This window comes from Xenopus laevis, chromosome 7S (assembly GCF_017654675.1).
Source record: "Xenopus laevis strain J_2021 chromosome 7S, Xenopus_laevis_v10.1, whole genome shotgun sequence".
In the NCBI taxonomy this organism is placed as follows: Eukaryota; Metazoa; Chordata; class Amphibia; order Anura; family Pipidae; genus Xenopus; species Xenopus laevis.
This window is the reverse complement of record NC_054384.1, coordinates 11,758,031-11,772,372: the sequence shown is the minus strand read 5'-3', so window position 1 is coordinate 11,772,372 and position 14,342 is coordinate 11,758,031. Positions and strand designations below refer to the sequence as shown.

The 14,342-nt window shown below is 41.5% G+C and overlaps 1 protein-coding gene across 3 annotated transcripts in view; it reads left to right on the top strand.

Moving 5' to 3' along the window:
• The window catches only part of inpp5a.1.S (inositol polyphosphate-5-phosphatase A S homeolog), a 289,133-nt gene that overhangs the window by 115,200 nt on the left and 159,591 nt on the right, over positions 1–14,342 (top strand). For all 3 annotated transcript variants that reach the window (XM_041570524.1, XM_041570525.1, NM_001094239.1), the window contains 1 exon segment: positions 1,470–1,557. In XM_041570524.1, coding sequence (XP_041426458.1) covers positions 1,470–1,557 — 88 coding nt within the window.

Below are 14,342 nucleotides of genomic sequence, written 5' to 3'. Positions count from 1 at the left end.
AATGTTAAACAGCTGGATTTCAGCATAGAAAATGGCATTTATTCATACTTTTTGAAGAAACGGGTAACTGTAATGGGAATATTAGGGGTTTCTGTTTTATGTGGCCTCTATCAAATTTTGGTTTGGAAGCCAGAGTTCCCCTTTAATAGTGCTGTTCCAGCACTACAATTCGTTTTTTTCAGAAGAGCAAACTGATTTTTTATATTTAATTTTGAAATCTGACATGGGGCTAGACATATTGTCAGTTTCCCAGCTGCCCCCAGTCATGTGACTTGTGCTCTGATAAACTTCAGTCACTCTTTACTGCTGTACTTGAAGTGATATCATTCCCTCCCTTTCCCCTTTAGCAGCCTAACAACAGAACAATGGGAAGGTAACCAGCTCCCTAACACAAAATAACAGCTGCCTGGTAGATATAAGAACAGCACTCGGTAGTAAAATCCAGGTCCCACTGTGACACATTCAGTTACATTGAGTAGGAGAAACAACAGCCTGCCAGAAAGCAGTTCCATAGTCCAGCACTGGCTCTTTCTGAAAGCACATGACCAGGCAAAATGACCTGAGATGCACCTACACACCAATATTACAACTAAAAAAAAATACAGTTGTCGGTTACGAATGAAATTTTACACGGTAGAGTGAATTATTTGCAGTGTAAACAGTGTAATTTAGAAATAAAAACAACACCATAAAAATCATGAAAGAAACCCTTGTTCTCCTGTTACAAACTTGTCAGTTTCTGTTTACTTTAGTGTTTTTCTGCCACACGCCCCTTTAATTGAGTCATTCACTCGCTAAATAAATCCCTTTCCCAAATGAAGTGCCTTTCTTCTGAAAATGGTACCTCGCTGCCCTCTGCTGTTAATGCTTGGTAACGCAGCAATCGATTCTTTGAGAAGATGGTTCACTGCAAAGTGTCATTTCTAAACGACGGTCACTTGCTCTGGCTCAATGGATGTTAATATTGCCCTCTTTGCTAAATGTTATAATTTATATGTAGTTGAAATGTTTATTTCCTAGCTATGCCAAGTATTGACATGTTTTTTATGGGTAATGCAATATATTACAAGGTTAGACCTTTAAATTGACCTCAATAATAACATGATATAATTCTCCTGCGTAGGGATAAATAAGTCAGCAGGTAGCACCTGCTATAGGCTACTAGACCTGACTTTTATTATATTGCCCCATTCCGATTGGCTACACTAAACGAGCCCAGTTTCCAGTATAACGTATGGTCGTTCCACTGTTACCAGCCTTTTGGCACATCCAAGTCCCTGTGCAACCGACGAGCTTTCTGAACAGGAGGTTCCATTGGGAGTTTCACGGGGGGAAATCTCAGACCTCCCAGGGCCCATTGAGTGGCTCGCGACAGTTTTTCTAACAATCCGGGACATTTATTCATAAGTTCCCATCTGGCAATTTCCAGCGCCGCCTGTTTCATGAGTCGGAATGTTTTTACCTTACAGGGACCTGCTCTCCAGCGATGCAATGAAAGAATTCAACAGAGCCCGAGTCTATCTGGATGAGAACTACAAGTCCCAGGAAAACTTCACAGTAAGAGCCACTTTCTCCCATTCTGTTCCCGGCCGGGACCTGTCCCCTTTTGCAAGTTTTGGCACAGACTTCCCATACTGTATATATAACTACACTCATGCCCTGGGTCTGGCCTGGTATTACTAGAATAACTCAAATCCTCCATTAAAGGGGGACATATACCATCCCAACCTATTGGATGCTAACTCGAAGGGGCAGATTTATCAAGGGTCGAATTTCGAATAAAAAAAAGTTCAAAATTGGAATAAAAAAAGACCAACAGAAATTTATTTTACCAGTGTTTTTTTGTCTGGTGTATAAGCCGTTTTAGTTCGAATTTGAATCATACGAATCAAAATAACATTCGATTCCCAAAAAAAAACTTTGATTTTTCAAAGTCCACCAATTGACTCCAAATAAGTTCTAGAAGGTCCCCCATATGCTAAAACATATGCTAAAATGGCAATTTGCTAGGTTTTAGATGGCAAATGGTTGAAAGTACATGATAAATTTCGATATTCGAATTGTCAAATTTTTTCGTAATTCAAATCTAATTTGGACTATTCCGTAGTCGAAGTACATAAAAAATAGCTCGAAATTCGAATTTTCACTTTGACCCTTGATCAGTCCGCCCCTAAATGTTGTTCTGATCTCTTTTGCAATTTACACTGCTTTTTTATTCTTTTTGATTTCTTGGTATTGGCCCTTTTGAAATGGCAACACCTGCTGCTACGTCCATAGCATCGAACAGGCAGAACAGAATATTATTTATTGATGATATTAGTGCTAAACTGCTAATATCCTAAAGGTCCTCGGAAGAGCTTTCTGAGCTGTTTTTTCTTAAAGGAAAAGGAAATCTACCGAGGCAATAAAATAACCACAATAGTGCAAGCTAGAACGCTGTATTTATTCTGTAGAATGCTCTACCATACCTGAGTAAACAGCTCTAGAAGTTCTCTCTGTTTGTTTAGGATAGACACTGCCATATTAGCTTGGTGTGACATCACTTCCTGCCTGAGCTCAGTTTACAGCAGGGAGGAAAGAGGGGGAAGAGGAGCAAACTGAGCATGCTCACGCCCAAGCCCTGGAGGTTTAAGCTGAAAACAGGAAGTCTGATACAGAAGCCCATGAGTACACAAGATAAGGAAAGAAATATGATGTTTCTTATGACAGAGGACTCAGAGCAGCATTACTTTGAGGGTTTACTGGTGTATTTATATAGGCCTTTCTGATAAAGATTACTTACTTTTAACCTTTTTATCACAAGACTGAGTATATGTTGCCTTTAATTTGGCACAGACATTTATCTAGTATCAAGGGCCAGATAGCAATAACTTTGGTTTACTGCACTGGGGCAGGCTTGGATTTGGGGAAAAGCCCAGGCTTAGGACAGGGAAACTTTTGGGGGCAGCATGTCACATTCTGGCAACATTGTAGGAGCCTCGCTGAAGGCTATTAACATGGACATCCTCAAATATGGGCAATGGGGTAGCAAGTGCCCCCCTTGCTGTTTTACATAACTCGCAGCCCGCTGTCCCAGATCACTGTTTCAATGTCCCACATTGCCCTTCTTGTCCTCTGTTCTTCTCGGCTTCCCACTTACTGGCATGTCTGGAATTAAGGGAACTCTTATTGGTCATATTTCTCTGATCTCATTGGCTTATCCGGGTTTAAACGAGTGCTCGTTGGTCAATTCTACAGTGATTATACCTGCATGTCAGCGGCTAATGTGCTCAATTTCCTGTAGTAAATAAACTGGTACATCTGGGTTAATATGTGGATTATCGATTTTCTGTATCAAATATACTGGCGTGTCTTGGGTTAATATGCATCATTTTCCATAGTAATTATACGGCAACACATCTGGGGTAAAAATGTCCATTATCTATTTTATTTAGTGTTTATACTGACATGCCTGGGGTTAATATGCTTGTTATCCATTTTCTGTAGTAATTGTAATGGCATGTCTGGGGCTAACATGCTAATTAACCATTTTGTGTAGTAATTAAACTGGCCTGTCTGGGGGTAGGTTTTGATTAAATGGTGTTGTATTTAGGGGTGTGTTCATGTAGTGCAGTGTTGCCTGATTTATACTTTCTACCTTAACAGTCCCCTAATTATACAATTATAGACGTTTTTAGTGAATTTAAGGGCTTTGGCAGTAAATCCATTTCCTACGGCAAATGGTTTCGTTTGGAAAAAACAGGGTGCTTTTCATTGATGACTTTTCCCCCTTCTGGAAAATTTTCTGTGGACACCCATTATTATTATTAATAGATATTAATAAGTACTAGGGATGCACTGAATCCACTTTTTTTTTTTTGATTTGGGCTGAGCCCCTGAATCCTTAGCAAAAGATTCGCCAGAATACCGAACCGAATCCGAATCGTAATTTGCATATGCAAATTAGGGATGGGAAGGAAAAAACATTTTTTACTTCCTTGTTTTGTGACAAAAAGTCACGTGATTTCCCTCCCACCCCTAATTTGCATATGCAAATTTGGATTCGGTTCTGCCGGCCAGGATTCGGTGCATCCATAATAAGTAGGGATGTACCGAATCCAGGATTTGGTATTCGGCCATTTTCAGCAGGATTCGGATTCGCCCGAATTCTGAGCCGAATCCGAATTTGCATATGCATGGGGTAGAAGGGGAAAACATTTTTTACTTCCTTGTTTTGTGACAAAAAGTCTCCCTCCCCGCCCCTAATTTGTTTATGCAAATTCGGTTCGGTCGGGCAGAAGGATTTGGCCAAATCTGAATCCTGCTGAAAAAGGCCAAATCCTGGATTCAATGCATCCCTAATAAGTAGCACCGAATCCAGGATTTGTATTTTGCCATTTTCAGCAGGATTCTGATTCGGCCAAATCCTTGTGCCAGGCTCAACCGAATCCAAACCCGTAAAATCATGTGAACAAGGAAGTAAAAAAATGTTTTCTCTTCTACCCTCCCCTCCCTGATTTGCATATGCAAATTAGGGTTCATATTCGGTTTGGTATTCGGCCGAATCTTTCGCAAAAGATTCGAGGGTTCGGCCGAATCCAAAATAGTGGATTCGGTGCATCCCTATTAATAAGTGAGCTGCAAGACATGTTCATTGGTTATTGGGGTAATAAATAGAAGAATATACATTATTTACATCAGCCGCTGCCCCAGAGGAGCTTACAATCTAAGCTCCCCATCACATTCACACACACACACTCTGGGCAATATTATATCATCGGCCTTGATACCCTGATCTATTTATTTGTTCCATCCCTAAACACTGAGCACATTTTCCTCTGCTACTATTTCTTGGCTCTCTCTATTTACACAGCGTCTGTCAGATTTTTGGCCGTGTGCTCGATACTCGACTGTATTTAGAATCTAAAAATACCCCCGACTGGAGCCTTGTAAGTAAAATAAAGTGTTTCTTTCCAGTAAGGATGGAGCCCGCCTATAAATGTGTCTGGGTGGGTCACGTCGGCTGCGCACTCGGGGGCTCTGCCCTTTTATTTTATGGCTGGTTGGCAGCTTTCCATTTATAATAATAATTTTCGCTTCCCGGGGCCGCACCGATGAAATGAGGGATATTTGTTCTATAATAATTGAGAAAATGGATCAAGAATGATGCGCGTCATTAGTCATTCCTGTAATGGAGAAATTCAGTGGAATTAATCACAATCTTTATTGCGCCCGACCTCTAAGCCGTCCATTCTGTTTGCCTTTATTGCATGCTGGGAGGCGAGGACTGGCGTTATACAAGAGGCGTAGTTACCCTTATGTAAAGTGACCACATTTGCATCAGTTCTAGTTACCCTCAGCAACCAATCAGATGTTTGCTTGCAGTCAATACTACCTGCTGATTGGTTACTGGTGCAGGTGTTTCATCCTTTATGACATTCACCCTGAAGGCACAAGCGTTCTATTAAACTTCCATACTGATCTCTTTGTGACTGAGGCCCATGAGGCACCAGGAGAAGCCTCTCAATATGGCGGCTCATCTTGTCTGAGCTGAATCTGCCGGACACTGGTGCTGACAGTTGCAGTCAGGGAAATGACACCCTGCGTTCATTGGCTTAAAAGGGTGATTCGCTTTTAAGTTAACTTTTAGTATCTTCTAGAATGGCTAATTCTAAGCAACTTTTCGCTTGGCCTTCATTATTTGCCTCCTTCTTCTGCCTCTTTTCAGCTTTCAAACAGGAGTCACCGACCCCATCTAAAAACGAATGCTCTGAAAGACTACAAATATATTGTTATTGGTATTTATTACTCATTCCACACTCCCCGTATTTAAACTCAAATCTGGCAGATCAAGGTGGCCTAAAATTGGTCTAATATTCATATTTTGGGGGTGTGGTCTTATATTGTGGTGTTGTTGAATCACCCCAGTTTTGTTAAAGGGTTTGTTCACCTTTAAATGAACTGTTAGGATGATGTAGAAAGTGATATTTTGAGCCAACTTGCAATCGGTCTTCATTATTTTTGAGTTATTTTGCTTTTTATTCCGCAGTTCTCCAGTTTGCGATTGCAGCAATTTGGTTGCTAGGGCCCAGGTTACCCTAGCAACCATGCATAGACTGGAATATGAATAGAAGATGCCTGAATAGAAAGATGAGTAGTAAAAAGTATTATATAAATTATATTATTATTAGAAATTACAATAAATTTGTAGTCTTGCAGAGTATTTGTTGTTTAGATGGGGTCAGTGACCCCCAATTTGAAAGCTGGAAAGAGAGAGAGTCAAAAGAAGAAGGCAAATTATTTTAAAAAAAAACCCTGAAAAATCCAATTGAAAAGTTTCTTAGCAATAACCATTCTATAATAAAATTTAACTTTAAACTGTCACCCTTTGCCACTGAGTGCTGGGAATCCTGATCCGGTAACTTTAGAGATTGGGCGTTTGCCGAGGTTCAAGGTGAAATAATGGTTTAATTAAGAGAGGGAATAAAGGGGGCGTTCATATTCCTGCGTTTTTTAATTGGCTTTAAACGATTGCCAAGCGGAGCCGTTCTCTCCGGGAAATGATGTTCCTTTTTACTAACAGAAAGGTGAAGTTAATTTTTGCCAGATTAATGAGATCCGAGTAATATTTTTAGTTAAGTCTGGTTCTGTTAATTGGTCATTAAAGGGCATGTAAAGTCTAAAATAGAATAAGGCTATAAATGCTGTATTTTGTATACTAAATATAAACATGAACTTACTGCACCACAAGCCTAATCAAACAAATAATTTATGCTTTCAAAGTTGGCTACAGGGGGTCACCATCTTGTAACTTTGTTATACATCTTTGCAAGACTAAGACTGTGCACATGCTCAGTGTGGTCTGGGCTGCTTAGGGATCGTCATAAACAAAGCTGCTTGAGTTCTGCATGGCTGGGAAGTAAGGCGGGGGCTCCCCCTGCTGTTCATAAGTATGATTGTTTCCCTGCTCAGCAGTTAGGGACCGTCTGACAATTCCTATCCACAGCAGTAAATGAAGGGAGAATTTCACTGCATACAGTCAGGTTTCTTATAAAAATGGTACACATTTTTTAATTAAAGTATATTGGAAATAGGTTTATTTTTCATTAAAGAAAGTAAAAATGGGATTTTATTTTTTTGCCTTTACATGCCCTTTAATTGAAAAAGAAAATTGAGGGGAATTTATGGCCAATATAAATCCTTGGCCGGCTCTTCATTGGGCTCGACACATTCCAGGGCCTTCCCAGAACACGGCAGCGCTAGCGCTTGTTGTTATTCGCTTAGCTGAGAGAAATCGAGATGATTTACGAGAGACATATCTGAATTGCAGTGAAACCGACGAAGCATTTGTGTCATTCAATGTGGCTTTTGTTTTGAGATTTCTGTAGTTCAAACACAAACCAGCAGAGGGAGCTATGGCACTGCTCCAGTTCAGTCTCTAACTTAGATGCATGTGAATTCTTCCCTGTGTTTAATGTTACCTTATGTTGCTTGGCTTCTAAATGAAAAACACAAACGGTTAATTTTACATTCATACCCATTGCTGCCATTTTCACAGGCGGGTGCTGGCTATTTTGTATGCATTCCTTACAAGCACCTTTTGGAGCAATGCAATCTGTCCCCAGTAGATGGTACTGTTCTGCTAAGCTCTATGGAGAACTCCAGTTGAGGCAAGCAGCATGGCAGCACCCAGTCGTACACATGAGTACACACGTGTTACAATTCTTGTCCTGTGATATGGATGCATTGAAAGGGGTTGTTCACCTTTGACTTAACTTTTAGTATGATGTAGAGAGCGATATTCTGAGACAATTTGCAATTGGTTTTCATTTTTTATCATTTAAGGTTTTTGAGTTATTTTGCTTTTTATTCAGCAGCTCTTCAATTTGCATTTTAAGCAGACTGGTAGCTAGGGTCCAAATTACCCTAGCAACCATGCATTGATTTGAATAAGAGACTGGAATGGGAATAGGAGATAAGATGAGTAATAAAAAGTAACAATAACAATACATTTGTAGCCTTGCAGAGCATTTGCTTTTTAGAAGGGGTCAGCGACGCCCATTTGAAAGCTGGAAAGAGTCGAGACGAAAAAAGGCAAATAACTATAAAACTATAAAAAAATAAATAATGAAGACCAGTTGCTTAAAATTGTATAACATACTAAAAGTTACCTAAAAGGTGAACCATCCCTTTAATGAAACTCAGGGATTCTGCTCAGCAGGGACAAAGATAAATGGATCAATTAGGGATGCACCGTATACAGGATTCAGTTCGGGATTCGGCCTTTTTTAGCAAGATTAGGATTCGGCCGAATCCTTCTGACCGGCCGAACCGTATCATAATTTGCAAATGCAAATTAGGGGCTGGGAGGAAATCACGTGACTTTTGCCACAAAACAAGGAAGTAAAAAAGGTTTTCCCCTTCCCACCCCTAATTTGCATATGCGGTATTCGGGCAAATCTTTCGTGAAATATTCGGGGATCCGGCCAAATCCAAAATAGTGGACTTGGTGCATCCCTAGTATCAATTAAATGTATCAATTTAAAACCGTTAAAGAGTTGGTGACTAATGATGCGCGGGCCGGCCCAATACCCGCGGGACCTCACGGTAGAGTCCTGCGCGGAACCAATTTCTAAGACCTGAACCCACAGCCTGTGACCCAAACTGCAACCTGTATATTTACCCACTTTGATCCGCTACCCGACCCAGACCCGCAACTGCCTTATCTGCAACCCGCCGACCACCATCAAACAGGAAGTGATGCTGCAAACCAGACGTGACATCATCAAAAGTAGGCGGGACAAAAACATGCTTTGAATGGAGTTTAAATGGAGTTAAATATGGACAATATTACATAAGATAAGAAATTTAGATGAGACCCATGACCCGCATCTGAAAATCCTCCCCTCATTCTGCAGGCACTTGACCAGCTTTAGGACTTGTGGGCGGGTTCGGGTCAAGCTCTTCTGCCTGTTCTCCCTGCCCACGGCCTTATACTGGCGACTTGCGGTTTTACAGGTGCACGCCTGCCAGCCCCACCTCTTTTGTGATGTCGTTGCCGGGGCTTCACGGGACTATAAAAGGAAGGGGAAGCCAAGTGCAGGCGGGTGCGGAATATTTTTTTTCCTGGACTGTCCATCGGCAACCCCCCCACAAATATAAAATAGAAAGTAATTGGAAAAAGTCTTTAATTCTAGGGAACAATCTGAAACCAACTGAACTGAAAAAAAATGTTTGAACAACCCCTTTAAAAAATGGTAAAGCATCAGTAATGTGTTTATCAGGGTTGCTGGGAATTGTAGTTCTCAAACACTACCTCTGTCTGTTAAACACAACGGTAAAAGTCTGGAAAAGGACCTGGTGAAGTTATTCTGAAACTGATCCGAAGAACCTGCGCATATGAGCCCACGTTCTTATTACGGAGTTGTTGATTCCAGAAGTGCAGGACATCACTGCGCTTGTGAAGGATCATTTATTGCATTTGCTAAAGTGGTTGTAGGAGAAATTATTTATATGCAGCTCTAGGTGATGTAATATCTGTTCTGATCACCAGGTGGCAGGAGCTTTCTTGCTTTAATAAAGCAGCCAGATGCTTTTTTCGGCTCGGGAAACGCTCAGCTTAGTCACCCAGCTACAAATCTCCTCTTCTTCTGGGCGACTAATCTCCCCAAACTGCCTCCCGCCGGCTAGAATGTAAATCTCTGGCGGGATGGCACTCTTTGTTTTCCAAAGTTGCCTCACGAGGAAACTTCGGGCGATTCTGGAAAGTGAAACGCTCCAAGTGCCAACCCTGCCAGCGATTTACATTCTAGCCGGCGGGAGACAGATCGGGGAGATTAGTCGCCCTGAAGAAGAGGAGATTTGTCGCCGGACAACTAATCTCCCCGAATCTGAGCGTGTGCCCCTGACCCTTAGAGGTGGTCTCACCTGACTTGTATTTAATGTTTTATCTGATACCCCATTCAGTTCTTGTTTCCATCTAAGCTCCCTGGCTGTGTTTTGTACCTTGTCCTCTACTTATAGTAAGGTTTGTAACCATTATTCTGGTTTGCATGATAACTGATCAAATCTGCATTATAACTGGAGCTTACATGAGCCTGGCATTCAACCCAGTTACTTGATAAAGCACCTTAACTGTAAGAGTGAGGATTGGGGTAGGGAAGAATGCTTCTAAGCATCCTATGTCTAATTCATTTTGGCTGTCCCAGACACTGTTCTCAGAGCAATAGGGTAAGTGAGGATGCTGGGAAAGGAAGATAAGCAGTTCTTGAGCTCCACTCTATCTATGGAGCATCCCCCTATATCACCAACTGTTATTTTCTGCCACTAGGTGGCATCATGACTGCACTATTGCATGGCATATACAATTTAGTCTTTGCCTCTTGGGTTAATCCAGTAGGAAGGAATACTGAGAGCTATCCAGCTTGTGATTTGAATATGAATCTTGTTAGGGTTCCTCTGTAATCTCTTTATGTGCATGGCATGGATATCGATAGGTGCCTTGTATTCCTTTCAATGTCATGAAAACTTTTGGGAGATTTGGCTCCAGTTGAGGCCATGCTGGTACACATGGTATCCCTGTACTACATGCTGATTGGCTGGGGATGTTTAGAAATATATATTTGTTCCTCTGTCCCAAGTTGTCCCCAGGCCTTTAGAAATTGGCATTCTATATCATCTGCTCCAACAACTGCGCCTACTGGCACTAAATTGTCTGGGTACAGCTACCACCATGTTGGCCGACTGCTTTGTTGGAGTAACGTGAACCCCAATCCCAGGCAGTCGCTAAACTATTGAATCATGTTTACATATGAAAGATCTTACAAGGGGAAGTAACCATGGCTTCAGAGTTGTACTGACCTGCCAGAATCCTATAGGATCTCCCAGTGGGCGCCAACAAAGAACAAGTATCAAGTTTCCGCCCTTATTCTCATCATAGCTCTATATAACACAAATTGTATTTAGCAATATCTACATCTGACTGTTGTGATGTTGACCCCTTGATGACAGGTTCTCTGGTGGCCCTAGGGGATCCATTCCAACATTGCTTGGTTGAGCTGCCCCTCTGTGCTTTGCTTACAGAGCCTGAACATTTTCATCCCATAGAACTGGGACGTATCTTAAGATAAGGGATTGGATTTTGGTTCCTGGGATGTTCCTGGTATCTGGGAACTCCTTTCTGCTGATCATTCACTACTTTCCTAACACTCAGATCTTCATCCAAATGATGGAGCAGAGCACGGCTTCTTGTGAGGTCATCAATACAGGAGCAACTTAGAAGAAGATGTAAAGATTTAGCGGAATTATTAGGGAGCTTATCTACAGCAGTTCAATGTCTTCTCTGCCTGATTCTATAGACAAAAAGGTATCGTCCACCGTTGCTAAGTGCCAGCTCATACCACCTAGTGAACACTTGAGCACAAGAAATGTCATCTGGAATATTTTGACATCTGATATCGAGTTTATCAAATTTCTCTTGCAAATGGAGTATACCTGAGTACGTAAGAAAGTACCTTCACCTTCGTCCAAGAGCTTATTGATCAGCCCGCTCTAACTACTCAGAAATAATGTGCTTCATTTCACTGGCCGCGTTGAGAAGTATAGAAAAAACATTACTAATCCCCTGAAAGGTTCAGAACGTCAATAGCAGGACATAACGTTAATGACTTTCCTATACTCCGGCCACTAAAATGGCCAAATGAGGGAGAAATTACAAATTTATTTTCCTATAATTTTGCCAGTTGTCTTGTTTTACTGCAGTTGTAAAGTGCCAAGAATTAAAAGACTCTGGGAGTGAGTGTCTGACCTATTGAGTAGATTTTGCTGGAAGATATATATGTATATAGCATTGGAGGGGCTTTTCAGCATGAAATTGATTTCTATTTTGATAAAGTCAATGGTATCCCATCACTGCACTTTTTTAGGCCATTCTACATTGTAAAACAACCAAAGAGACCAGTTGCAAACGGCCTTGATGGGTCAATGTCTACTTCGAATCAAAAATTCATGGTAACCATTACTTACCCTAGTTTTGGACTGGGGGCCGGTCTGCTGCCTTAGGGCACCCCCCTCCATACCCCAGGCACCCCTCCCCAGGTTGTACCTTGTCTCGTGCCTTGTTTTTTCTTTGTGGCCACGATCGAGGCCAGGGGGGGTCAGTGGGCAACACCCAGGGAGCATCTGAGTCAGCCGGGCCAATGATGGCCGTAGCCCACCATTTTCTTCCCCGGTCTGACCCTGACTTACTTTTTAAGACAGTGAAGGTGACTAAGTGCGGCACAATAAAGGCTTGTATTCTTAGTACACACCCTCGCCTCAGATGTAGACATCAAATGCAAATCTCCAAGGTGTTTACTAGGAAAAAGCCAGAAAGCAGATCTTGCTCAAAAAAAAAAAAAAACTTAAAAGGGTCATTTACAAACTCAGCCACTAACACGGACACACTAAAATGGACACAAATTGGTACCCATTCATTAGTTACTTCCATAAAATCTCATTCCTTGCAATTCCATTTAGTTGCACCATTGCGTTCATACTGCCTCTTCTCCTGAAGTTGGGGAACAAGCGTTATCACCAACCTGAACATTACAGTTATTTCTGGGTTCCCACGTTGGATGCAATAGATGCAGCGGATTCAATCTGCCATGTTTATTCTTGCAACCATGCCTGAACATTGCAAAAGATTTCAGATATCTGTAACCCTGTTAGAGGGCTAAATGTTGGACCTAAGAAGGTGGGAAGGATCCAAGTAAGCCCCAAACCACTTCTCCCAAGGGCGCTCAGTGAGCCCACAGCATGTCCTCTGCTAATACTATGGTATCAGATTGACTCAGAGGTGATGGTGTCCCTTTAACATGGCGGCACACGCAGGGATGCTTTTGAGCAAGGTTAAATGACATTGATGAAATCAATCATCTGTATATTCCTACACAGAGGTTATTTACTGTTGTCTACAATCTACATGGAATACAATTTCAATGCTTTTTATTTTACACCAGCTGATTTATTTATCTTTAAAGCACTCATAAACCATTAGATCAATCACTTGCATGAATGGAAGCAAATCTCATAATGTTAATTCCACATGCATGGGGGAGGATGCATGGGGCTGCACAGACATTATGCAGGGAGTAGAGCAATGCAGTGCTTTAGAACCTACTGTAGAACCTACAAGATGTTATGCTCTAGAGACTGATGCAGTGCTTTAGAACCTGCTGTATAACCTACAAGATGTTATACTCTAGGGACCAAAGCAGTATTTAGAACTTACTGTAGAACCTACAAGATGTTATGCTCTAGAGACCAATGCAGTGCTTTAGAACCTACTGTATAACCTACAAGATGTTATACTCTAGGGACCAAAGCAGTATTTAGAACTTACTGTAGAACCTACAAGATGTTATGCTCTAGAGACCAATGCAGTGCTTTAGAACCTACTGTAGAACCTACAAGATGTTATGCTCTTGAGACCAATGCAGTGCTTTAGAACCTACTGTAGAACCTACAAGATGTTATGCTCTTGAGACCAATGCAGTATTAAAATTTACTGTAGAACCTACAAGAGGTTATGCTCTAGAGACCAATGCAGTGCTTTAGAACCTATTGAAGAATCTACAAGACGTTATACTCCCGGGACCAAAAGTCTTAGAACTTACTGTAGAACCTACAAGATGTTATGCTCTAGAGACCAAAGCAGTGCTTTAGAATCTACTGTAGAACCTACAAGATGTTTTGCTCTTGAGACCAATGCAGTGCTTTAGAACCTACTGTAGAACCTACAAGATGTTATGCTCTAGGGACCAACCATTGCTTTAGAACCTATTGAAGAATCTACAAGACGTTATATTCCCTGGACCAAAGTCCAGTTAAGTAGTTGCTGCACCCGGAATAGTTCCCCTCAAAGCCCCCATGATATCGGGATGATCTGACCGTGGGCCCTAGGGCCCAACGATCAGATCTTAACATAGGGTAACAGGCGGTCGGATTGTGGGACTGCATAAACGAACAGATTCGGACGCGATCTTAAGGGATTTTTTAGTCCTGTCTGATCGTCATCTGGCTGAATTACGCCCAAATATCGATCGGGGAAGCCCCCATACACAGGCCAATAAGCCCCCTCCATACACAGGCAAATAAGCTGTCGACTCGGTCTCTTGGCAGCTTTTATCTGCCCCTGTATGGCCACCTTTAGATTAAAGCTGGCCATAGACATGCAGATTTTATTCTTTGTACGACTAAAACTTGTTCATTTGTCTAACAATCTACCATTAACCATTCAGAATAAAATAAGTAGGAAAAATAACAAATCAGACTATGTTCTGTCCATGAATTGACATACAGCAATTGTACAAAAGTCAATAGTG